Raw genomic sequence first — 27170 nt, 5'->3', positions numbered from 1 at the left:
ATAGGTGTTTTCGTCACTCTAAGCTGAAAATGCATTACTGTATTGTGTCATGCATTGTTTGTCGCATTCCGATAATGAATGTTCACGACCTGTTGCCGCTCGCGGCATGGTTTGCTTTTGTGCGTGCTACCGCCGCTTACAATAAAAAAAAGGGGAGTAATTGTCTCAGTAGCGTAACAATGGCAAGAGACTGCTATTTGTTGTTATTTACACTGCTGCTTTCTTTGATAATGATCAACAAGAACCAAATAATAAACTGCGTATGATAGAAGATGTTCTGAACGAGAGTTTAGCGACAATTTTTCTCCGTTTGAAAATCTTTGCAGACGCCTCTTAAGTACATTATTTTCTGCACAGAAATTAGTCACCACCTTAGATTTAAAAATCTAGTCAATTGCCGCGCGCGCTTCATTTCTGACTGTATCACTATTAGGCAAAAGAATAATACGAATATGAACATGACATATGTGTATACTTCCGCGTTTGTGTTGTCTCACTCTAGTTTCGTAGTTTATTAGGCAGACAGGAGTTAAATGAGATAGCAGCAAACACGAAAGAATACATGGCAAAATGTTTATATTCGTATTATTCTTATGGTGAAGAGAATACTGCATGTGATTCAGAATTCACAAAAGTTCCCATTAGCAACCATCTCTTCTCACAGGTAGAAAAAAAATCAGAACGTAGAATTGGCCATACTGACAAACATCGCAAACGGTCTTGCCAGTCGGATTTTCGTAGTGCATTGAAAAGCTGCTACATTTGAAGATGAACAATACGGAATTTGTATTTACGTCGTTGGATAATGTATGAAAATGCAGTGGTCGAAATTCGCGTTGGAGAAAAAAGCTCGCCTCCATCTTTTTTTTTTTTTTTTTTTTTTTTTTTTTTAAATTTATTTACTGACGCAGAGGTTTTGGCGCCAGTATTTATCTTTGTGCCTGTAAAGCATGCCTGTGTATATACATATATTCGACGGCAGAAGTTAGTTGTGGCGGCACCTACCAACATATTTCAGAACTTCCGATTACTTTGCACTCGATTCTAAGCCGCAGGCGGTTTTTTGGATTACAAAAACCGGAAAAAAGTGCGGCTTAGATTCGAGTAAATACGGTAGCTTCACCACGCAGTTATAATACAGCCACTGCTAGATTGCGGCAGCAATGGAAAATCAGGATAGTCAGTGCGAAGTGCTCCGGGCCAAGACAATAAATTATGATGGATCTCAGCCTCCACCTTTTCTCATGCCTCTTGTAACTCAATCTCATCTTTTTGCATGTGTTTCTAATGTACTGCATTCAAGAACCGTATCGATCATCAACCTTTAAATTCAAACACTGAGTCTCGGTGAGAATCAAGGAAGCATCGGCCATTTCCAGCTAGTGAGCTCTAATTGGCTGGCGGTTTGTTATGTCACCCATCAGCCGCCACACTCACTACACCACACTAAAGCCTATTTTACAACATGTGCGGCATGCTTATGCACAACTCATTCGCGAAACTAAACATTTTTGGCTTGTTCCAACTTTGGCAGCACTAGTTGCATGCGTTCTGAGGTTAGGTGTGTCTGTAGAGAGTAAAGAAACTGAAGTGGGAAATGGAGGAAATGATTCACATTTCTTGTATCTATGCTGTGAATAGGTATTTGTTGGATTTTAATGACATTGACTACAAAGACAAGCAGCGACTTGTTGCTGATCTCGAGATTGTCACATGCAATCTGAACATGGATTTATAGACAATATCTGAGCTGCAGAGCAAAATCCATTCACTTAAAATTATAAGAGTATATACATAAACGAATTAAGAAAAATACAGGCAAGCAAAACATTAGCTGCAGAACAGCCCACATCTACAAGGACATGGTGTGAATTGGCTGAAAGACTTCGAATTGGTTGAAAGAAATTCCTCCTCATCCCTTACGGTAAGTCTCCCCTGACCCACGGTTTTGGGTGAGAATTTCCCGAAATCTACCCTTTTTCCTAGACCTTTCCAGTCCTTTTCCTTCACCCTTCTTCCTTCTCCTTCAACCTTTCTGCCTGAAGAAGGAGCCCCTGGCTCCTAAAGCTTGCCAATGACAACAGTCTTTTACGTGTGTGTACTGCTGCTGCTTGGTGAGTAGATTTTTTACCTATCCAATTAAATGATTAGAGGACAAAGGATGAAACAAATGTTCGACTCGTTTCACTTGCAGCAATAAAATTAACGTTCTTCCTTGTCATACATATTTCGCTGTTTATTTCCAAATATGTGTCGATTTCTGACTGTGTGGTTAGGCAGGAGCTACAGAGGACAGCTTTAATTGCTTAGGCTAAAATGAGTAGCAATGTATTTCATGTTCTTCCTTCTCACAAATATTTGGCAGTTTGCTTCCAAATATGTGACTATTTCCGAGTGTAGGCAGGAACCTAAGAGAACACCTTAAATTGCTGCAAGAAAAATGATGAGCCATAACATTCATATTTTTCCTTGTCAAAAATATTTCACACATTGCGCAACTACAAACATTCCCATAAAGAGTTCTCACCACAACTGAGATTCTCCTGTCACTAACACATCCATAAACATCAACATTGTGTTATAGCGATCGACAAATCAATAGCCTCATTTCTGTTCATCTTCACAGTGCCATTACATCACGATTATGTCAGTTCCTGCAAAAAGTGATGTGAAACGTAGTCGATCCACACACACAAAATGAGCTCGCCTACTGGATATTTACAAGCAATACCCTAGAGGTCACTGTGCACACTTCACCAGAGTATGCTGCACTGTCATTCGCTATAGAAGAAAAACACACACCCCCACATGTTAGATTCCGATGCCTATTACGTCTACTTTACAGTTTTCAGCTTAATTCACATATTCATCAATTTTTGCTTTTTGTGGCTGATCACAAAGGAAAGATTTCTCTAAAATGTTTCTGTCCGAACAGGTCTTGAAGGCCCAACGGTACCGACTGGCTGCCGTGTCGTCCTCAGCCCATAGGCATCACCAGATGTGGATTCAGAGGTGCATGTAATCAGCGCAAAGCTCTCCCAGCCGTTATCAATTTTCGTGGCGAGTGCTGCTACTTCTCAATTAAGTAGCTCCTCAATTGGCCTCACAGGTGCTGAGTGCACCCTGCTTGCCAACGACACTCGGCAGACCCAGAAAGTGACCCATTAAAGTGCTAGCCAGGCCTGACAGCACTTAACTCCAGTGAACTGACAGGAACCAGTGTTACCACTGTGACAAGGTCGTTGACAATTTGTGGTCATAGCTGGTTGGAAAATACACTCCTGGAAATTGAAATAAGAACACCGTGAATTCATTGTCCGAGGAAGGGGAAACTTTATTGACACATTCCTGGGGTCAGATACATCACATGATCACACTGACAGAACTACAGGCACAAAGACACAGGCAACAGAGCATGCACAATGTCGGCACCAGTACAGTGTATATCCACCTTTCGCAGCAATGCAGGCTGCTATTCTCCCATGGAGACGATCGTAGAGATGCTGGATGTAGTCCTGTGGAACGGCTTGCCATGCCATTTCCACCTGGCACCTCAGTTGGACCAGCGTTCGTGCTGGACGTGCAGACCACGTGAGACGACGCTTCATCCAGTCCCAAACATGCTCAATGGGGGACAGATCCGGAGATCTTGCTGGCCAGGGTAGTTGACTTACACCTTCTAGAGCACCTTGGGTGGCACGGGATACATGCGGACGTGCATTGTCCTGTTGGAACAGCAAGTTCCCTTGCCAGTCTAGGAATGGTAGAACGATGGGTTCGATGACGGTTTGGATGTACCGTGCACTATTCAGTGTCCCCTCGACGATCACCAGTGGTGTACGGCCAGTGTAGGAGATCGCTCCCCACACCATGATGCCGGGTGTTGGCCCTGTGTGCCTCGGTCGTATGCAGTCCTGATTGTGGCGCTCACCTGCACGGCGCCAAACACGCATACGACCATCATTGGCACCAAGGCAGAAGCGACTCTCATCGCTGAAGACGACACGTCTCCATTCGTCCCTCCATTCACGCCTGTCGCGACACCACTGGAGGCGGGCTGCACGATGTTGGGGCGTGAGCGGAAGACGGCCTAACGGTGTGCGGGACCGTAGCCCAGCTTCATGGAGGCGGTTGCGAATGGTCCTTGCCGATACCCCAGGAGCAACAGTGTCCCTAATTTGCTGGGAAGTGGCGGTGCGGTCCCCTACGGCACTGCGTAGGATCCTACGGTCTTGGCGTGCATCCGTGCGTCGCTGCGGTCCGGTCCCAGGTCGACGGGCACGTGCACCTTCCGCCGACCACTGGCGACAACATCGATGTACTGTGGAGACCTCACGCCCCACGTGTTGAGCAATTCGGCGGTACGTCCACCCGGCCTCCCGCATGCCCACTATACGCCCTCGCTCAAAGTCCGTCAACTGCACATACGGTTCACGTCCACGCTGTCGCGGCATGCTACCAGTGTTAAAGACTGCGGTGGAGCTCCGTATGCCACGGCAAACTGGCTGACACTGACGGCGGCGGTGCACAAATGCTGCGCAGCTAGCGCATTTCGACGGCCAACACCGCGGTTCCTGGTGTGTCCGCTGTGCCGTGCGTGTGATCATTGCTTGTACAGCCCTCTCGCAGTGTCCGGAGCAAGTATGGTGGGTCTGACACACCGGTGTCAATGTGTTCTGTTTTCCATTTCCAGGAGTGTAGATCGATTGTCTTGTACCCAGATACCAATTTATATTTTTGACGAGTTTTTGCGTGCAGTTGTGCAACTGTGATTTTTGAAGAACTGATGAAATCCATTACCACAAATTATTGTATAAACATTGTATTATACATTTAATTTCCTTCACATATACAGATTGTATACAGTGAATAGGGGAGTATTACGATTTTTAATCATACATGCTAATTACAAATGATTTGCTCATATTTTGGGGCTGTTAGTGTTTTCCTCGATTCTACATTTTCCTCAATTTTGCATTTTTTAAGTCTGGACTGCACAAAAACGTCAAATAGGGGTTTCAGTGTATGTGGCCATTATCCTAGGTGGTCAATATTATTGCAGAATAATATTGTGCAACATTATGGCAGGTTCCCCTAAACCGCTCAATACAAGTGAGCAATAGTATTATGCAGTATTTACTCTGGTTCAGAAAGTTGGATGATCAGTACACTGCTGCTATGATAATTCATCTACATGGTGACAAAAGAAATTTTGATGAAAAATTTATACAAAGATCACCAAAGATTCCCTCATTTGTAAGAATATTTGGTGTCTGTTCTTTCGGACATGTTCAAGGAACAGACACCACATGGAATCTGCAGCTGTGATTCGTATTTCAATTGAAGGTAGAGGGAAGAGAAGGGAAAGGAAAGGAACTGATGACATCACCTGCATCAGGGGTTAATGCGGAAGCAGCAGCGACGAGCAAAAATGTGTGCCAGGTTGGGACTTGAACCTGGGCTCTCCTGCGTACGAGGCAGTTGCGTTAACCACTGCGTCACCTGTCTCGGCATGATGCTGGGCCAGTTCACATTCCCACCTAGCACCACCACTAATCTGCAGTCTCAGTCCACGTTCTCTGTGCTTACTAATTTTAGATTCGTGCTAGGGGTCGAATGTAAATGTGCATCTGCATTGATGGTTGTAGATTCATAGCACGCCACATTCATATAATTGATACAACTAAATGGCTGTGAATCCACAACCATCAGTATTAATTGTATGAACGTGCGCCTGAAAGAACAGACATCACACAGTCCTAGAATCGGTATGCGTCGAAGGGCTGAGAATCCGTAAACATCACAGCAGATGCACATTTTTGTTGAACCTCCAACGTGAATCTAAAATTAGCAAACATGGAAGACATGGACTGGGACTGTGAATAGGTGGTGACGCTAGATGGGAATGTGAGTTGGCTGAGGAGCTTGCGGAGATAGTCTGTGCATTTGCAGTCAACACTGTGTCCTGGTGGTGCAGTGGTTAATGCAACTGCCTACTAAGCACTAGATCCTGGGTTTGAGTCCCAGTCCGGCAGATATTTTCACTTGTTGACACTGATTCCGCAAAAAGTCCCAATGCAGCTGATATCATCATTTCCTTTCAGTTCCTTCCTTTCCTTCACTCTCCCCCCCCCCCCCCCTCCCCCCTTCGATTTACATAAAAAGGATTACTCTCAATAACTTGTTGAGAGAACTGAGCTTATGGAGAAAGAAAAAACATAACTTTTTAAATGTGGACTGTCCAGTGTTTGATTTATTACAAAACTCCACTATGAGAGGCACATTTCCACCAAGTCATTGTTTATCTATTATGCTATGACATCTTGCTACTGGCAGTGCTTTAAAAATCTTGAAATTTACAAGTGCAATTGTCAATTCAAAGCATTTGAGACATAGTTATGGAAAGGCCTCATGCAATGGTAGGTGCTCCAAAAGATTATAAGATTATATTCAGGTAGGTAATGTGTGCACACACGCGCGCGCGCACACACACACACACACACACACACACACACACACACACACAAATATCCATATATATTGTTTTTCATAACTTTGCAGTAATTAATTTTTTTTAAACATCTTCCGTTGTGGCTGTAGGGTACATTCCCAGTATTTTGTGAGCATCAGTTTGTATTGATTCATTCCTAATATTTCTGGCTTTGTACTCATCTGTCCTAACCATCCCAGTGATTTATATATTTCGGTATGGTCTAAGAAGAACACTCTTTCATCTTATTTCAAACTCATTTGCAACACTACAGCAACAACAACGGACGACAAACACAAATATATCTAGAGACTGAAGCACGCATGAGACTGTTAAGGCAAGTATGGCTAATGGGTGGCACAGTATTTTCTGGCAGTGCACTATATTCAAAAGTTTTTAATGTGCTCAGAATTGTTGCTCAACCTCTCTGTCTAACCATTACGTGTTCATCTGGAAGATATTGCTGCTCATTGGAAAAATATTGCACAATAAAGCTGACCATCTAAAAAGGGGATGCTGTTATGTTACATCAGTGGTGAAGTAATTGGTCCTTAAAAAATTTTGGTAAACACATAAGTAAGCTGTTATAATGCAAATGATTTCACTCCACTCGTGGATTTTTATTTATTTTTTTCCCCCGTACCAATTCACGCCTTCATGCTAGACTTGGAGGTAACAGTGTCAAATTCTCATTGTGAATAACTTTTTTGTTGCCACTGTTTGGCCAGCACTGGGAGGAGTGATGGTGATGTTAGTATCCTGATTATCAGAACTTTGTACCAATGTCCTGGCTAACATTACAAACTTATCCATAGTGTCTCTTGTTTGTGAGGGTATATCACTCAGTTTATGACTACACATTTGTTGGATGGGTACATTATCCTGGAAAACCCATTGTTGCTCTCCGAGAAGAGTAAGGTTATTGCCACAGTTTTCGCCCACTTGGTTTAATCAGCACGAACTACACCACAGACACTACACTACATAAATTCATTACATTCACCCATACCAAACAATTACATATGTGTATGTGTGTGTGTGTGTGTGTGTGTGTGTGTGTGTGTGTGTGTGTGTGTGTTTGGAGCTTACGGGTGTTAGCACCGAGGTTATCAGCACTGCCAGACAATTACACTTGCTGCAGCAGTACAATATACCTCAGTCTGATATACTGCAGATTCGGATGTAATGCAGTGTTATGAATGCGTTTTGCACTCTCAGTGTATTTTATAAACTTGAAAAAGTCTTATTAGGGTCTGCATATAGCCTTTCCACATTATAATTTACTCGTGAAGTTTGTCTAATCGCTGTACCCTATTTGGAAATTTTCTGAAATGTTTTACTTCTACCATTCTTTAAATTTAAATACAGTATTGTACAGTATGTATAATATTGCATTATGTGTTCTTCTTAATTTTCTATTTGTAGTTTGCTGTTACACGACTCACTCTCCATATACTATGCTATGATTTGGGAGTGAAACATGTTTCTCAACAGCTGCTTTATATCAAGCTTCTGCTCTAGTTGCTATTTTGGCAGCAAAATAACTGACACTGGAATAAGTAAGAAGGATATAAATTGCAGACTGGCAATAATAAGAAAAATCTTTCTGAAGAAGAGAAGTATTTTAACCTCTAATGTGGTATTCTTTTCTTGTGACATTTGTGTAGAAACTACATGAAATGACCCACCAAAAAAAGCAAACTGACTTAGCCTTACATGGGGATAAAACATAGACAGTAAACAGTACAGACAAGAGGGCAATAGGAGCTTGTGGACTGTAGACTTACAGAAGAATGCTGACATTTAGGAAGGTAGATTTATTAACCTATGAAGAGGTACTGCATCAAATTGTGGAGAAAATATGTTTATTGCACAATTTGAGTAAATGAAGTGAGAAGTTGATAAGACATATCCTGAGGTATCAAGAAATAGTCAATTTGTTAATTATCAAGGAATTGCCAGTTTGCAAATGGAAGGAAATATTGTGGCTGAAATAGTAAAGGGAGACGAAAGCTTGGCTTCTGTAAGCAAATGGATGTTGGTTGTAGTTGTTAATGCAGAGATGGAGACTCTTGCACAGGATAGACTGGTATGGAAAGCTGCATCATACGATTTTTTTGCCCTGAAGATCACATAAATAGAGATTCCTTCTTGTTCCTAGTGTTCTTTACATAGAAAAATGGAAAGATGCAAAAATTATGAGTATTTAAGATATGATATCAATTTCTCAGATTTAGTGTCAGTCATGCCTGATGAAACTGGAGTGGGGCAGAAAGATGCGAAATGCAACTGTAGTAGAACAGGTAGATGTGAAAATAATCCAAGTAAACTTTTCACATGAAGTTAACACCACCTGTATGTTTAACTTACGTGTGTGTGGGTTTTGGTTCATGTGGAGGAGGGAATGAATGAATGTCTTATGAAACAAAAAACCATGGTGTAAAAACAGAACTGTAACCTAAATAAAAACAAATAAAAAAAACAACAACGTAAACAAAAACAGTTTGCACTACTGAGCACATCCATGGAAATCAAAATCTGCAGCTGGGTAACATACTGTACCTTGTTGCTCCCCTCTATGCATTGTGACATGCTCTGATGCTCCTTGGTATGCAGTCCACAATGTGATCAAGACACTGCTGCCCAAGAAACTCTCACTTTTCGATGGTGTCCCTACTGAGGTTGTTCAGTGTGCGAGGAAGGTTCTTGCGACAACGTGCTACACATTTCAGTGGGTCACAGACTTACTTTATTGAATTTATATCAGCAATTACTGCAGCCCATTCCATTCTGCTAGGTTCTGCCTCCTCACAGTGTGGGGAAGTGCATTCTCTTGCATTATTATTTTGAAAACTGAAACTCTCTCCAAAACCTTGACTATAAGTTGCTGCTGGGGTGTTTGTATTGTTGTTTGTTACTTTCCAATGTATCGTGTACCTGTAGCGGTCCGTTTGCACATATTTTATTGTCACCGTAGATTATAAACTTTACATTCTGGCACTTGAAGTAGTTGCAAAAGTACCGTGGCCCAGATATCTTGGCTTCAGACTCGTTTTCTTCGATGGTGGTGCCTGTGTCTTTTAGCCTGGAAAGTTACTTAAGATACCAGATGTTGCTGAATGATAGTTGAACTCTTTATTTTTTGCTGTACATTTATTCACCTTCCATTACAAATGAGTACATTACATTTTTACAATTTTTTGTACTCCAAGTTATAAAACATATGTGTTGTATGACATCTCTTGTATATTTCTGGCTGTCAACCAATCACCGGCTTATCTTCTTAGAGATGTCAACAACCAAATCTCCCAATCTATGGGTATTCCCCTGTGGATCGGAGTGGATCTCCTAGGCGGGACATGAGTGGCATGGAATAATCACTCGTTGTAGCAGTTGTCGACATGCACCGTAATATCACTGCTGGCTACACCTTTTCACAGATACACTTGTGTTAACCCTGCACATGATGCATGTACAAACCAAGCAAAAATCCTGTGCACAGAAGGTGGGTCACGAATCGAATAAAGCAGAAAAGAAAGTTCCTTTTTTAATAGTCATGGGCCTCATTTGTTGGATTGAAAGTATAAGGTACAACACATTGCTTTAAGCCAGATCAATCTGTTACTCCTCATAGTTCCCCTCTTAGATAGATGATATCGTGACATGCTTATCCTACAGGTAAACTAAATCAGTGTTAATTACTTTTCAACTCACATATTCAGTAAGTCACTGTATTGATTACAAAAGGTTATACTTATACACCTTACTTTATAGTGAATTAGTCTCTAAGTTTAAAAAAATCTTTAACCATTTTAACTTGCTTTCAAAGCCTTACTTGTACCTTGTACATGTGCTTATATCAACCTGTGGAATTAACTTGCATATTCTATTTTTTTAAATTTTATTTATTTATTTATTTATTTATATATTTTTTTAATGTGGTCTAAACACACACAAGATAGTCCGTCATTCCAGGTTCAGCTATTAACTGTTCCCAAGTTACTCATGAAACAGGTTAGTGATTCTGCAGTATAGAAAACTATCTTATCCAGGTTGTTTTAAGTCACAAGCCAGCAGAAAATGTGAAAAGGAACAACTATGTTAAAATGAAGCCCCTCCCATAAGAACATTTACAAAACCAACCATGTAATTCAGTACTTTTACCCAAACTGTATAAAACCCATACTTTTATCAAAACTGCATAAAATCCCTTATTACTGGAACTTACTCTATGTTATGGTTAGCTACTAAGACAGAGCCATGCAGATGTATATATTCATAAATTTGTGCCTTTCTTTGACACTTTATAGAATCCAACTACTATTCATCATTTTGCTAAGGTTGTAACTGACCAAGTCTTACACTCATGACGTTACGTACGTAACCATAAATCATTCTCTTGAAGAGTTAGAGGCCAAAAGTAATTCACAACTCTTTGTTGCTTCATATTGTTTACTCATGTCCCCTGTGCCTTATGTAGACAGAAAAGCTCAGGCACACGAGTCCTTGTTTATTCATTCAGCCAAATGTGGAACTCCAAGAAGCTACACTATCCAGGTAAATTCTTCTGTCTTACTAACTTGGAGTAAGCCTTTGAATAATAACAGCATCCTACCATTGTTAGACCATCAGACACACCTCTTCCAGGAAAATCCTAAATTGTTATGGCAATAATTCACCTGATTTCCTTTTTCTCCCATTATAGTATAGGTCCATCCTCGATGACGTCCACCTAATGAGTTTGTATTGGTACTCTGAATGTATTTGCAATTGCGAATCTGGACAACCATCAGCTGCAGAATGGGATGATAACAATGAAAATTTGTGCATTTCCCACTTATCACAAGTGGTTGCCTTACCATTTGGCTATCTGTGCATGACTCACGGCTGGACACGTATTTCCATATGTCATCAAACATGTGTCTACAACCTTTACTGGTACATCCATTATATATATTCCAGTACAAGTGACACATTTTACCTGAAAGTTGCATGCCTGGTGTCAGCAGATAAATATGATAATGCAGTGTCTGTGTTATTCTGAATTATGATGTAAAGTTTCTTTGGACTTGTATGCAAGCCAAATTGACCATGCGGAGATGATGACCTATTGCTAGGGTCTTCACAGCCCTCACAGTTGCATCCAAAAAGGATGCACACAGTACTGTTGCATTCTCTTCGGGGTACCTATGGCAGGGTTGTCACAGGGTCTATAAATCAGGGAATTTCAAACATGTCACAGGAATCAGGGAAATTAATAAAAAAAAAAAAAACTGGAAAAATCTCATTTTTGTCTCAGTAGATGAAATGGTTTGTTTACTGAGGTGTCATGCATCGTTGCTGACTGGGTGCAGCTGAGTATGTGTGCCACATCCCTACCCCCTCATCAGTGCTGCTTCTCTCCTTCCTACCACTCCCCTCATCTAGCAGTCAGTGCTGCCACCAGTTCTTGCTGCTAGCTAGCTACAGGCAGAGAGGTGTGAGGAGTGGTTTGTTTGGATCTGATTCTCAGAGACTGTAGGTGCACAGGCCAGAGACGGTGGTCATGTGTGCACTAGTTGTGACTGAGTGATTATGTGAATGTGTGCATTTTCAAAGTCTGTGATGAAGACTTTATCTTCTGATATTTAAATCTAAAAATAGAACAAAGCATTATTGCAGGAAATTGTTATACAAACACAAGCTGTTAAAATTTAGTCCAGAAGCTAACATTTTAAAATTTAGTCCAGAAGCTAACAAAACCTATGGCTGAAAATTTAGTTGTGAGAGTGTGTGTGTCTTTTCTACGTGTCTGTCTGCGGCTCAGCGATCATCTTTATGGTGAGTTGCTACCTATCCTCATTATTAATGATTCTCAAAGTATTTGCGCAAATCATCTGTTGCACGGATTGATCAACGTGGTCTTTGTCGTTTCTACGTGTCTGTCTGTGGCTCAGCGATCATCTTTACAGTGAGTTGCTACCTATCCTCATTATTATTGATTCTCAGAGTATTTTCGCAAATTATCTGTTGCATGGATTGATCAACTTGGTCTTTGTCTTTTCTATGTGTCTGTCTGCGGCTCAGCGATCATCTTTACGGTGAGTTGCTACCAGTCCTCATTATTATTGATTCTCAGAGTATTTGTGCAAATTATCTGTTGCACGGATTGATTAATGTGGCCTCATTTCGTCAACATGCTGTCTGTGGATTGTGAATAGCTGGCCACATGAGTGGATTTCTGCGACAGGCCAAAACTGCAGGCTGTTCTTGCGGGTATCAGTAACGGATTGGGCCTGCTGATCTGAAGCCTTTCAGTTCCCACCAATGTGCAGGCCCTGCCCGATGGATCTAGTCTCACCAATCTGCCCATATGCCAGGTCTGCTTGTGCATGGTGTAATGCAGTGAAGTTTCATGGTTTATCCAAGAACCTCGGACTGCAGTGCGCCTCAGCTTTCAGGAATAGTGACTGTCTCACCTCAAGTATGTTGTACAGTGTGCCATTTTATAGACATTTTATTTGTTCTAGTACATTTTGTCACTTCAAAAGTAGTTTGTATGTTAGAAAGTATGGACGAGAAGAAGAAGAAAATTGTGTCAGTTGCTGGCAATTTGTACATCACATACTCATATATTTCTCTAAAGATAAATCACAAAGCACTTGTAAAATAATGTATGTAATAAAGTGGGTAATAACTGACAATAAGTAAAATAATGTATGTAATAAAGTGGGTAATAACCGACAATAATGAAAGTAGTAGAACCAACATTTTATTGGTGGTCACCTATAGTGTTGGTTTACTCAATTCTTCCCTGCCTTATGTACTTCTTTCAAGAGGTCTACTTTTTTTCTGAGGTTATTTCAGTAAAGGTCACCTACAGTGTTGGTTTACTCAATTCTTCCCTGCCTTATACACTTCTTTCAAGAGGCCTACTTTTTTCTGAGGTTATTTCTGAAATCAGTGAAGGTATTTTAAATCTGTCTTGTGACTCCAAGGAGACGCATAGTTTTTTCATCAAATGTGTTTTGTTTTATTTAATTAAATAACATCAATCATCTTAATGAAACAAATATACCATTTGGCTTGCTTTCTCCATCTAAAAACAGTCAATTACAAAGGATGTTGATGTTAGCACATAAGACTTTTGTCCACATGAGGAAATGCCATTTGCTTGCGAGTTTCTTAAAGTATTTTCTCATTCGCACTTTTATTTCTTGCACCGTGGCTGTGAAGACAGATTGTCAACTTATGTCGTAACTTACCCTTGATATCTCAAAATTTGTCAGAGAAAGAAACTAAAACTTGTCTGGAAATCAAGTAAATATCAGGGAATTTCACTTGGGGAAACTTGTGGCAACCCTGTATAGGCCATAGTCTGTAGATAGCAGTAGTCAGCTGATACTGTTGACCATTGGTGACCCCTACAAGGCACATCTTCAGTGTTGTGTATCTCACGATAGCGCCTGTATGTCCAAATGGTGTTGCTGTGGTGTAAAGCAAATCAGTATGCAACTTCCTATGTTGACAGCACTTCTTTCCGTAAAGTCACAATGTGTTTATGGCCTAAATTTGGAATGATCATTTGAGGCATGTCTGCACTTTGAAGAGTGTACACAAATAGAAAGGTTCCATTTTCAATTGCAGACACAGTACACACTATTGAACTGCCCTGAGGAAGCTGGTTTATTTCTTCCTTCGTTACACAAGGCACTATATGTAGCACCTTCATGTGATTAAAAGAGTATCGAGAATGAGGTTTCTAACAAAAATCTGTGCAAGTCATGGATAAGATGCAAAATGATGTTTGCGAATTTATTTGATACAATATCCAGATAGTAAAAATTGTTAAAGTATTTTAAAATATCCTAATTATAGAATATTGTGATCCTCTATTTGTTTCTTGTGGATGGCTGTGCTTCAGTTGCAGTGCCTCTACAAAGATATGTAAAATAGAAAGGTATTTACACTTCACAAATAGTGATACAATTTGCCTCTTTGGTGCCCTCCACCTTAAGCTTGAAAATTCTGATATGATAATTGTTTAATTGACAGTGTATTATTGGGTTTGTGTCTCAACAAAAATATGGAATAATTAAAAGGTACTTCTGTCTCAGTAACACTGATGCAACATGCCTCATAGTCATGTTAAACCTCGTTTATTAAAATTTTGCTTTATATAATATCAATTTTGTTAGCACTTAACAGCATCATGTCCATACACCATATAGGTGTACACATCCTGATGTTGCCAGTGGCACCGTATCTCGTACAAGCAAGAGTTTAACAGTCCGAGTTCCTTGGCCTATGGCATTGGAGCTGCATATAATGGTTATTACACTCTAGTGATGTGTGAGAGTAGTTCAGTGAGGTCATTTGTGGTTCATTAATGGATGCATGCAAATATATAAGTGGCCAATAGAATGCTGACAAAATAATAGATCTTGTGTATTTTGTATGTGAAGATTCAGGATTGGAAATAGAACCTGCAGATGATAGAGATTCTCACTTTCTACATCTACATACATAACGTGATAGCCACCATACGGTGTGTGGTCGAGGGTGCCCTGTACCATAACTAGTAATTTCCTTTTGTTTAGAACTAGGGAAAAATAACTGTTTACATGCCTCCACATGGGTCCTAATTTCTCGGTCTTATCTTTGTGGTCCTGATGTGAAATGTTAGTTTGTTGGTGGTAGTAGGACCATTCTGCAGTCAGTTTCAAAGCCAGTTCTCTGAATTTTCTCAATAGTATTCCTTTCCCTATAGTGATCACCGAAAAGCATGTTACCTTCCCTCCCGGGATTCCCACTTGATTTTCCAAGGCATCTCTGTAACAGTTACATGTTGTTCGAATCTACTTGTAATGAATGTAGTAGCCTGCCTGTGAATTGCTTCGATGTTTTCCTTTAATCCAATGTCGTGCGTATCCCAAACACTCGATTATTGCTCAAGAATTGGTTGCACTAGTGTCCTGTTATGCAGTGTCCTTACAAATGAACCTCATTTTCCTAAAAATCACCCAATAAACCAAAGTTGCCATACACCTTTCATACCACAATCCTCATGTTTGTTCAGTTTTAATATCACTTTGCAATATTATGCGTAGATATTAAACGGCATGATTGTGTCAAGCAGGACACTACTTATGCTGTGTCTGAACATTTCAGGTTTGATTTTCCTATTGATGCAAATCAACTTACATTTTTCTACATTTAGTGCCAACTGCCATTCATTAAACCAACTAGAAATTTTGTCTAAGTGATCTTGTATAATCCTACAGTCACCCGTCTTGGACAGCTTCCTATACACCACAGCATCATCAGCAAACAACAGTAGATTGCTGCCCACCCTGTCTGCCAGATCATTTATGTATATAGATAACAACAGCAGTTCTATCACACTTTCCTGGGACACTCTTGACGATACCCTTGTCCCTGATGAACACTCCCCGTTGAGATGAAAGGATGACATGATGTTTTGTAAAGGGAACAACACCTTCTAGTAATGAATTGAAAATCAAAATGAGATGTTTATTGTTTTTCCGTTTAAGTACCTACATGCCTGAAAGATCATGGAGTGATGGAAAAAGCTATATAATATAAACAAACAATGGAAAATCCAAGATGGAATGTAACAATATTAGAAAAGGGAAGTTGGAACTCACCAAATATGCCGAGTTGCAAATAGGCACAACAAAAAGACTGTCACAAATAAGGTTTCGGACAGCAAGGCCTTCATCAAAAATAGACCCCCCTCCCACACACACACATACGCAAATGCAACTCTCACACGACTGCAGTCTCTGGCAACTGAAGCCACACTGCGAGCACCAGCACCAGTGAATGATGGGAGTGGTGACTGCATGGCACCCACATGGCACCATCCTGTGCCAACCTATTCATGGGCCATCTAGACGAATCCTTCCTGAACACCCAGAATCCTAAACCCCTCACCTAATTCACATTCATTGATGACATCTTTGTGATGTGGATCAAGGGTGAGGACACCCTATCACATTCCTCAAGAACTCCAACAGCTTCTCCCCCATTTGCTTCACCTGGTCCTACTCAACCCAACAAACCACCTTCCTAGAGATTGACCTCCACCTCAAGGATGGCTACGTCAGTACCTCTGTCCATATCAAACCTACTAACCACCAGCGATACATCCACTTCGACGGCTGTCACCCGTTCCATACCGAGAAGTCCCTTCCATATAGTCTAGCCACCTGTGTTTGTCGCATCTGCAGTGACGAGCGGTCCCTCTTGAAATATTCTGACGGTCTCACTGAAGCCTTCACAGACTGTAATTATCGTTCCAAACTTGTATGAAAACAAATCTCCCATGCCTTATCTTTCCTGCCTCCCACCACCTTCCAAAGTCTCACCATCCGGCCACAGAGGAGCACTCCACTCATAACTCAGCACCACCCAGGACTGAAGCAACTGAACTAGATTCTCTGCCAGGGTTTTGACTACCTCTCATCATGCCCTGAAATGAGGAATGTCCTGCCCATTATCCTTCCCACCCCTCCCACAGTGGTATTCCGCCATCCATCGAACCTACACAATATATTTGTCCATCCCGACACAACCACTGCACATAACCCCTTACCTCGTGGCTCATATCCCTGCAATACACCTAGATGCAAGACCTGTCCAATACATACACCCACCACCTACTCCAGTCTTGTCACAAACATCACCTATTCCATCAAAACCTACCTACCTGCAAAACCAGTCATGTGGTCTATGACCTAAGCTGCAAGTATTGCGCTGCATTCAATGTGGGCGTGACAACCCACAAGCCATATGCAGGAATGGCCACCGACAAACTGTGGCCAAGAAATAAGTCGACCATCCTGTTGCTGAGCACGCTGCCCTTCATTTCAGTGACTGCTTCCCATCAATACCAGCCTTTCTGAAATGTGCAGGTGGGAATTTTCCCTGCAACATATCCTACGTTCCCGTAACCCTCCTGGCCTCAACCTTCGTTAGTCATTGCCCTCATCCGTCGAGCCCCTTCCCTGTTCTCATTCCGGCACTACACAGCTCTCTCATTCCACTGTCACACCCATTCTTTTACTTCTCTCTCCTTCCACTAACCCCCCCCCCTCCCCTCCCTCCCACCTGTCCCCTGCCCACTGTCTAACCTCCCAACTGCAGATAGCTCCCTACCGTCTCTCCACCTTGTCCCTGCTCCCTCCTCAGCAGCTCTTCACCGTCCCCCACCCCTACCGTACTACCCCTCCTCCTCCCTGCCCCAGTCTCCTCCTTACCTCCTCCCAGTCACATCATGCACTGGTGCAACTGCTCACTGTGTGGCTTCAGTTGCCAGAGGCTGCAGACATGTATGTGTGAGTTGCGTTTGTGTGTGTGTGTGTGTGTGTGTGTGTGTGTGTGTGTGTGTGGCAGGGGGGTGGGGGGATGTGCACGTGCGTCTGTCGTCTATTTTTGATGAAGGCCTTACTGGCCGAAACCTTATTTGTGACAGTCTTTTTGTTGTGCCTGTCTGTGACTCAGCATCTCCAATATATTATATAAATGGTGTTATCTTGTATGAGCAAAAGACTAGGAGGAACAAACCATAGCAGATTACATGAAAACTATAGGAAAGAAGTTGGGTAAAGAGGTGAAGATATCTTCCAGTAATAATATGCTTTGCCCTTAAAAGTGCCCCACTGAAGCTCTGCATACTGCAGACAAGATCAGTATAACTCACAACTGCAGTTTGCTCAAGCAAAGGAAAAGGAAAGATCGGTGGGTGCATCAGGAAGGGAATGAGGTGATGATGCTAGGACTACAATGCCGGACTTATATTCTGTAGTGCTTCTGGGATGGTCACACACACACACACACACACACACACACACAAATTAGTTCATTATATTTGAACCATACGAAGTATTCTCAATTTTGGTTTCATAGTTTTAGAGATTCCTCTACTCTTTTTGTGACTGCAGATAAAATAATAACCTCTCAAATGTGGGAGGGTGCATAAAACTTTTTCCTTGTAGGTCTCATATATTTTTTGTGCTAATTGTATCATCTATTTGAACAGTGTATACTGAAATACACTTTTGTTCTTGTGATGCTTTTACATTGCACTTTTGAATGGTGCAACAACCATATCACTGTAAAATTTCAGTATTTGCAGTATCATTTAAAAAGCAACACAGAATTATGCCAATTCACAAAAAAAGTGCAAAGTGAGGAGATGGCAGTATTGAAAATGTAAAGTGCTTCTGGACTAAATTTTAACAGCTTGTGTATCCTTAACAATTTTCTGTAATCATGGTTTGTTGTATTTTTATATATAAATTTCAGAAGATAAAGTTTTAATCATAGACTCTGAAAATGATTAAGAATCAGCAACATACAATATTAAAGATTGTACAACATTAATCATCTTCTAGGACATCACTTACACCTCTCTTTTTTGTTTCAGCTCCCTTTTAATTCACATTACGTCTCTCTGTGTAGTACTGTTACTTCCTTTTTTTTATCAGAAATACTGTTATTAACATTAGAGAAACTGACACGTCGTGTTATATCGCATTTGACTGATTATTTTATCTTTACCACATTGATCCAGAGTACTAAACGAATTAACTTCTGATTTTAAGAGATCAATCACTCTGTCAACTTTTTATATTGCTGTTGGATTACGTTCTGTCTATTCAGGCTTTTTTAATAGAATATTAAGTGATGTGTTTGTTGTTAAATGTCTGTTAACTCAAGTAATACAATAGTGGAAAATCCTGGTTTGAGCACAAACCATGCAGTGAGTGAAAAGAGACATTCATCATATAGTGCATACCTTGAATGGTAAATAGGCACATAAATTGCAAGATGGTAGCTCATCTAACAAAGCTTAGGCCACCTTCAGAGCAGATAATCTGCTGAGCTACCTTATGTGAGTGTCTGTCTGCTACAAAATGCCACAAATATATGATGAGTTCTTAGCAATACTATTATTATCCTCATTATTCCTATTATTACTATTATTATTATTATTATTAATTATTTACTTATTTTTACAGAGATTGCTGCCAGAAATTTTGATGGTCCCCAGATAGTGAGACGTGTACGTAAACTTCTATGGACCCGTCACCGAAAATTTGGGTCCATTGTTGCAATTCCTGAAGCTCGCATACCTATAGTAAAAATTATCCATATACCAACTGGCATTGCTTGTGATATCAGCTTCCAAGGACAGGGATGTGTACTTAAGAGCAAGCAGTTGTCTAATGTATTAGACATGGATTTTAGAATACGACCACTTATTATTTTCCTGAAGTATTGGGCAAAATGTCACAATATAATAAGTTTATCCAGGTGAGTCAAATATCTAATATTTAAATACTACAGTTTTATTGTACACTAGCTTAGAGCCCACATAGAGTGTGTAGCCTGCAGAGATTTTTTTTGTTTTGTATAATAGAATTTTTTGTTATTCACAAATTGAAACAAATTCTAAGTTTTTCATGCTGATTAAGGCCGTATAATAATGGTCTTTTCTGATAGTACATCTGATCAAAAAGCGATTCTGCAAAGTTTTCGTTAATCATGTCTTTTGTGTTCTTCTGTAGATATTTCTGTAGCAACTTTCATCATAATGGCTCTGAGCACTATGGGACTTAACATCTGAGGTCATCAGTCCCCTAGAACTTAGAACTACTTAAACCTAACTAACCTAAGGACATCACACACATCCACGCCCGAAGCAGGATTCAAGCTTGCGACCATAGCAGTCACGCAGTTCCGGACTGAAGCACCTAGGACTGCTCAGCCACAGCACAACTTTCATTCCCTAACAAATATTTTTTTGTATCTAACCAAGAAGTGAAGTATCAAATTTAATAAATTTAGCTTTAAAATTTTTTCAATGTAATGAAATATTTTCTTAAAAATTTTCATCTCCTATTGCACTGCCTTAAGGGTCAATTTCCGGAAACCCTGAAGTGCGTTTTATATATATATCACACACACACACGAGAAATGGAATACCAGTTGTCGTACATGAAGCCTTGTTGTTGTTGTTGTGGTCTTCAGTCCAGAGACTGGTTTGATGCAGCTCTCCGTGCCACTCTATCCTGCAAGCCTCTTCATTTGCAAGTAACTACTGCAACCTATATCCTTCTGAATCTGCTTTGTGTATTCATCTTTTGATCTCCCTCTGTGATTTTTACCCTCCCCATTTCCTTCAAATACTAAATTGGTGATCCCTTGAAGCCTTAGAACGTGTCCTATCAACCAATCCCTTTTCTAGACAAGTTGTGCCATGAATTCCTCTTCTCCCCAATTCCATTCACTGCCTCCTCATTATTTGTGTGATCTACCCATCCAATCTTCAGCATTCTTCTGTAGCACGACATTTCGAAAGCTTCTATTCCCTTCTTGTCTAAACTATTTATTCTCCATGTTTCATTTCTATACATGGCTACACTCCATACAAATACTTTCAGAAAAGACTTCCTGACATTTAAATCTATACTCGAAGTTAACAAACTTCTCTTCTTCAGAAATGCTTTCCTTGCCATAGCCAGTTTATGTTTTACATCCCCCATACTTCGACCATCATCAGTTATTTTGCTTCCCAAATAACAAAACTCATCTACTACTTTAAGTGTCTCATTTCCTAATCTAATTCCGTCAGCATCACCTTATTTTATTCGACTGCATTCTATTATCCTCCTTTTGCTTTTGTTGATGTTCATCTTATATCCTCCTTTCAAGACACTGTCCATTCCGTTCAACTGCTCTTCCAGGTCCTTTACTGTGTCGGACAGAATTACAATGTCATCAGCAAACGTCAAAGTTTTTATGTCTTCTCCATGGATTTTCATTCTTACTCCAAATTTTTATTTTGTTTTCTTTACTGCTTGCTTAGTAAACAGATATTCAAGCTACAACCCTGTCTCACTTCCTTATCAACCACTGTTTCCCTTTCATGCCCCTCGACTCTTATAACTGCCATCTGGTTTCTGTACAAAATGTAAATAGCTTTTCAGTCCCTGAATTTAACTCCGCCACCTTCAGAATTTGAAAGAGAGTATTCCAGTCAACATTGTCAAAATCTTTCTCTAAGTCTACAAATGCTAGAAATGTAGGATTGCCTTCCCTTAATCTGTTTTCTAAGGTAAGTCATAGTGTCAGTATTACCTCACGTGTTCCAACATTTCTACGGAATCCAAACTGATGTTCCCCGAGGTCGGCTTCTACCAGTTTTTCCATCCGTCTGTAAAGAATTCACGTTAGTATTTTGCAGCCGTGACTTATTAAACTGATAGTTTGGTAATTTTCACTGTCAACAACTGCTTTCTTCGGGATTGGATTATTATATTCTTCTTGAAGTCTGAAGGTATTTCGCCTATCTCATACATCTTGCACACCAGATGGTAAGAGTTTTGTCATGGCTGGCTCTCCCAAGCGTATCAGTAGTTTTAATGGAATGTTGTCTATTCCTGGGGCCTTGCTTAGAAAGCTTCTTTTGGTGCTCTGTCAAATTCTTCCCGCAGTATCATACCTCCCATTTCATCTTCATCTACGTCCTCTTCCATTTCCATAACGTTGCCCTCAAGTACATCTCTATTGTACTGACCCTCTATATACTCCTTCCACCTTTCTTTGCTTAGAACTGGTTTTCCATCTGAGCTCTTGATATTCATACAGGTGGTTCTCTTTCCTTCAAAGGTCTTTTTAATTTTCCTATAGGCAATATCTAGTGATATATTCCTGTACACGTGAAACCTTAAAAATCCTTTAATAGTTGTTTAGTAATTATTTATTTTCTATAAAATCTACACCCACTGTTTTACCCCCTTGGTGCTCGAATTTACAAAAATACTGAAACACGTTTTTTAATTTTCTGATTAAGAAACCAAATAACTGTTTTTGTGGTTCTAGCTTCAAAATACCCTTAATAGTGACACACTTTGAAAAAGCCTTTCATCCTTTGTTTCACCCCCTTAGGAGTAGAAGTTCGAACAGTCCCTTCTTAAACAATGCCTAGTTTGGGCTGGGCGATGGTGAATCAGTCCTATGCTATTTCACCCCATTAGGGGTTGAATTTCCAAAAACAGTTAAACATGTATTTATTCATCTCTAGCAAAGAAGCAAAACACCAATTTTCAAAGATTTAACTTTAAAAATGCTTTTGCAATGAAATATTTTCATAAAACATTTCACCCCCTAAGGATTTGAATTTCCAAGAACAGTGCATTTGTATCTTGTATTTCTAAGAGAGGAGCTAAATACAAATTTTCATAGCTTTAGCTTCAAAAATGCTTGCAGAGTGATATATTTTCATGAAAACTTTCATCTCCTCTTCCACCCCCATAGGAGTCGAATTTCCAAGAACAGTGAAATATGGTATTTGTTTTATTTCTAAATGAGAAGCCAAATTTAAATTTTCATAGATAAAGCTTTAAAAACGCTTTCTTAATAAAACATTTTCATAAAAAATCTCATCCTCTACTTTACCCCCTTAGAGATAACGTGTTTCCAAAAAACATTCAATCACATATTTAGATTTAAATTTTTTTAATGTAACAGAATATTTTCTTAAAAATTTTCATCCCTTATTGCACTCTTGTAGTGGTGAATTCTCAGAAACACTGAAACACACACTTTTTTTATTCATATCCAAGAAGTTGAATACCAGTTGTCATAGATGTAGCCATAAAAATCCTTTAGTAGTTCTTTTGTAATTATTTATTTTGAAAAAAATATTTCACCTACTATTTTATCCCCTTAGTGGTTGAATTTCCAAGAATGCTTAAACATGTACTTTTTATTTTCTGACTGAGAGACCAAATACCAGTTTTCATAGTTCTAGCTTCAAAATTCCCTTAATAGTGACATAATTTCAAAAAGCCTTTCATCCCCTGTTTCACCCCCTTAGGAGTGCAATTTTGGACAGTCCCTTCTTAAATGATACTTCAGTATAAGATCCTTACCCTCTCCAAACTTTAAGTTTCTATCCATAGGGGTTTTGGCTGGGCAATAATGAACCAGTGAATCAGTCTGACCCTATTTCACCTGTTCAGGAATTTCCAAAAACAGTGAAACATGTATTTTTTCATCTCCAATCAAGAAGCCAAACACCGATTTTCAAAGATTTTGCTTTGAAAATGCTATTGGAATGAAATATCTTCATAAAGTGTTTCAGACCCTTAGGGGTTGAATGTCCAAAACCGGTGACATGTATATGTTTTATATCTAACATAGATGCCAGTGATGCCCTGTTCCATCCCCACAGGTGTTGAATTTCCAAAAACACTGCAACACATAATCCTTTATTTTTAACTGAGAAGTCAAATACCAAGACGTTGTTTTAAAAATACTTTAGCAGTTCTGTATGATGATATATTATCAAAAAACTCTTTCACCCACTGTTTGTACCCCAGGAGGTTAAATTTTCAAAAATACTGAAACACGTAATTCTTTGTTTCTGACTGAGAAACCAAATACCAATTTTTGTAGGCGTAGCTTCAAAATTGCCTTAATAGCAACATTTAAAAAAAGAAAAAAAACAGTCATCCCTTATTTCACCCCTTTAGGTTTGGAATTTTGGCTTCAGTTGCCAGAGATTGCAGTCATGTGTGTGTATGTGTGGGTGTGTGGTCTATTTTTGACAAAGGGCTTACTGGCAAAAAGGTTATTTGTGACAGTCTTTTTGTTGTGCCTATCTACAACTTAGCATCTCTGCTATATGGTGAGTAGCAACTTTCCTTTTCATACTGTTGAAATGACTAAGAGCTATCAGAAATTGTATTGTCTGAAAAATGATTTTGACTCTAGAAAAAGTCTTTATCAAGAAGTTGAATCACATTAGTTGTTCCCTTTAATCCCCCAAAACCAACCAACCAACCAACCTGGTGGAGTCCCCAGTACTGCAACAGCCTCTTTGTTGTCCTCTTCAAAAACAAGTGTGGTGTTATGTGTGGCCCAAGAGTCCAAAAAAAGAAATAATTATTTTCTACAGATTGTAAGAAGGCATTTCAAATTAAATACTGAAAATTATTGTTTCTCATTTTTCCAAATTTTGTTGCTTCGATTACGATTTTTGCAACTGAACAGACCTTTTTTTTTATTTTTGTTCCTAATTTGCCTTGGGGCTCTTGAAGACAGATACCAAGCTGCAAAAATTGTAATCCACACACCTTTTTTCACAGGTTTTATTGTATATCAGTGTGTCACCACATTCATCGATTGCACAACCAACTCTGGTTTCTCTCTTCCCTTCTCTTTTTTACTTTGTGTGTGTGTGTGTGTGTGTGTGTGTGTGTGTGTGTGTGTGTGTGTGTGTGTGGTGTGTGTGTGTGTATACTGTTTACTTAGTATGTCAGCATTAACTCCCTTCACCAGCTGAAGTTTGTGTATGTACTACATATATATTACACCTTCAAGCATTGTTAGCACTTCAAGCATTGTTAGCACTTGTTATGTACCAGCATGTACAGATTGACGTTGATACTTGTATCAGAATACTTTTAATGGAATGTTATGGCAGGAAACCATGTTATCTTTATAATGTATTCTTAGATTTAATTTCTTATCTACTATTAGACTTTCTATGTATTTGTTTTGAGCAACTCCAACTTAATATTGTCACATTAGTGTTTCTTCCATTTTGTAACAATCCGATGATATCAGTAAACTGAAAATGGTCATTGTGAATTATATTGTTACTGTTGTGGGTTGGCAGCAGAGCCAACACCGGGTTACTAGAGGAAGCCAAAAGGCACGCGTTTTAGCTCACGCAGGCTGGCGTGAGGTCTGGAACAGGACAAGGAAATTAGACTTTAGAAAAAACGGACGTAGCTGGTGAAATACTTAACTTAAATCCATAAATGGTGAACGTCGCTCTTGACGGTACATTATTCATAATATCAATAGTAATTGAACATGGTGCCTTGCTAGGTCGTAGCAAATGACGTAGCTGAAGGCTATGCTAACTATCGTCTCGGCAAATGAGAGCGTATTTTGTCAGTGAACCATCGCTAGCAAAGACGGTTGTACACCTGGGGCGAGTGCTAGGAAGTCTCTCTAGACCTGCCGTGTGGCGGCACTCGGTCTGCAATCACTGATAGTGGCGACACGCGGGTCCGACATATACTAACGGACCGCGGCCGATTTAAAGGCTACCACCTAGCAAGTGTGGTGTCTTGCGGTGACACCACATTCCTCCCCCGCAAATCAGCGTACGGTTCTGGCATAAGGCTTCCGCCCGCCATGGGGAGGACCCCACGTAGACGTATGTGACGAGGTGGGGAGCCTAACAACAGGCGAGGCTGTGCCACCCGCACCCTGCCATTCGGACCGCGGGGAACTAGGAAACGCCTGAAAACCTGCTCCAGAGTGCACGCCAACATGCGGTGTATCCGCCCGCAGAGAGACAGGAGGGGCCGAAGGCTCGATCTCCATCGGGCCGGGGCACCTGACGGGCGAAGACGACATATGGTCCGGAGCGGGCAAGAGTTCCATGTCGGAGGACACCTGGTCACGGGAAGCAATTGGCGGCGCGTGACCCAGGGAGGCGCCCAGCGGTTGCAGCGACACGTCCACTGCGGGCATCGCCGGCAGGAGAACAGGTGGCGGCAGCGCATCGCCAGGGGCAAAATGGAAGGCAGCGTCGGTAACACCTGGGGCAAGGCGAGCCAGTAGATAGGTCCCCAGGGCGCTGACCGGACAGCACTGTCGCTGAAAGCAGAAGGGGAGTGGCAGATCCCTTGTGACGACAGAGGCGCAGCTGATTGAGATGCCGACGCACCTCACCAGAGGCCCCCAAAACCAGATACATAGTGCTGCCGAGGCAGCGAAGAATGCGCCCTTCGAGCCAACGCCGTGAACCTCGGTAGTGACGATAGTAGACAACGTTGCCTGAGGCAAAAGCAGGTGTCTGCCGCTGCACAGGAACCTGATGCGGCGGATGTAGCAAAGACATCAAGGTTTGATGAGGGCGACAGTGGAGCAACTCAGCCGGTGAGGGACCATCTCGGGGCTGAGAGCGATACGAGGACAAAAAGAGCAATAACGCGTCCTCCCGAGAATGCTCTATCCTCAGCAACAGGCAAACGGGACAACGCATCGGCGTTTCCGTGCTTAGCAGTGGACCGATACAAGATATCGTAGCGGTACTGCGAGAGAAAAATAGACCAGCGAATGAATTTCTGCGCTGTACGTGGAGGTACAGGCTTGGTCGGATGAAAAAGCGATGTCAAAGGTTTGTGGTCTGTGATGATGGTAAAGTGACGACCATACAAGAAATCATGAAACTTTGTAACACCAAACACGAGAGCCAATGCTTCTTTCTCGATCTGTGAATAATTTCATTGCGCAGACGAGAGCAATTTGGACGCAAAGGCAATAGGGCGATCATGCGAACCATCTTTGTGCGCAAGCACAGCACCGATCCCGAAATCCAATATCCACCATCAACAAAAGGGGCTTCGGGGGATCGAATGGCGTAAGGCAAGTATTGGAAAGCAACGCCGATTTCAATTGGCGAAAGGCGCGTTTGCATTCCATCGTCCAGACGAACGGAAACCTTTACAGCGTAAGCAATGAAGCGGAGCTGAAATGGAAGAGGCCTGTGGAACATAGCGATGATAATAGTTAATTTTTCCCAGCACACTCTGTAGCTGCTTCAAATTCTGCGGCGAAGGCAAGTCTTGTATGGCACGGAGGTGCT

The 27170-nt window shown here is 40.8% G+C and overlaps 1 protein-coding gene across 1 annotated transcript in view; it reads left to right on the top strand.

The window, feature by feature from the left end:
* Positions 1–27170, top strand: part of LOC126191307 (speckle targeted PIP5K1A-regulated poly(A) polymerase-like) — a 222664-nt gene that overhangs the window by 88529 nt on the left and 106965 nt on the right. The window contains exon 7 of the mRNA XM_049932136.1: positions 19516–19810. Within this exon, the coding sequence (XP_049788093.1) occupies positions 19516–19810 (295 nt within the window). The remainder of the gene's footprint in view (positions 1–19515; positions 19811–27170) is intronic.

Source organism: Schistocerca cancellata, chromosome 6 (assembly GCF_023864275.1).
Source record: "Schistocerca cancellata isolate TAMUIC-IGC-003103 chromosome 6, iqSchCanc2.1, whole genome shotgun sequence".
Classification (NCBI taxonomy): Eukaryota; Metazoa; Arthropoda; class Insecta; order Orthoptera; family Acrididae; genus Schistocerca; species Schistocerca cancellata.
The sequence above is the reverse complement of the archived record's forward strand: the minus strand, read 5'-3'. Positions and strand labels throughout refer to the sequence as shown.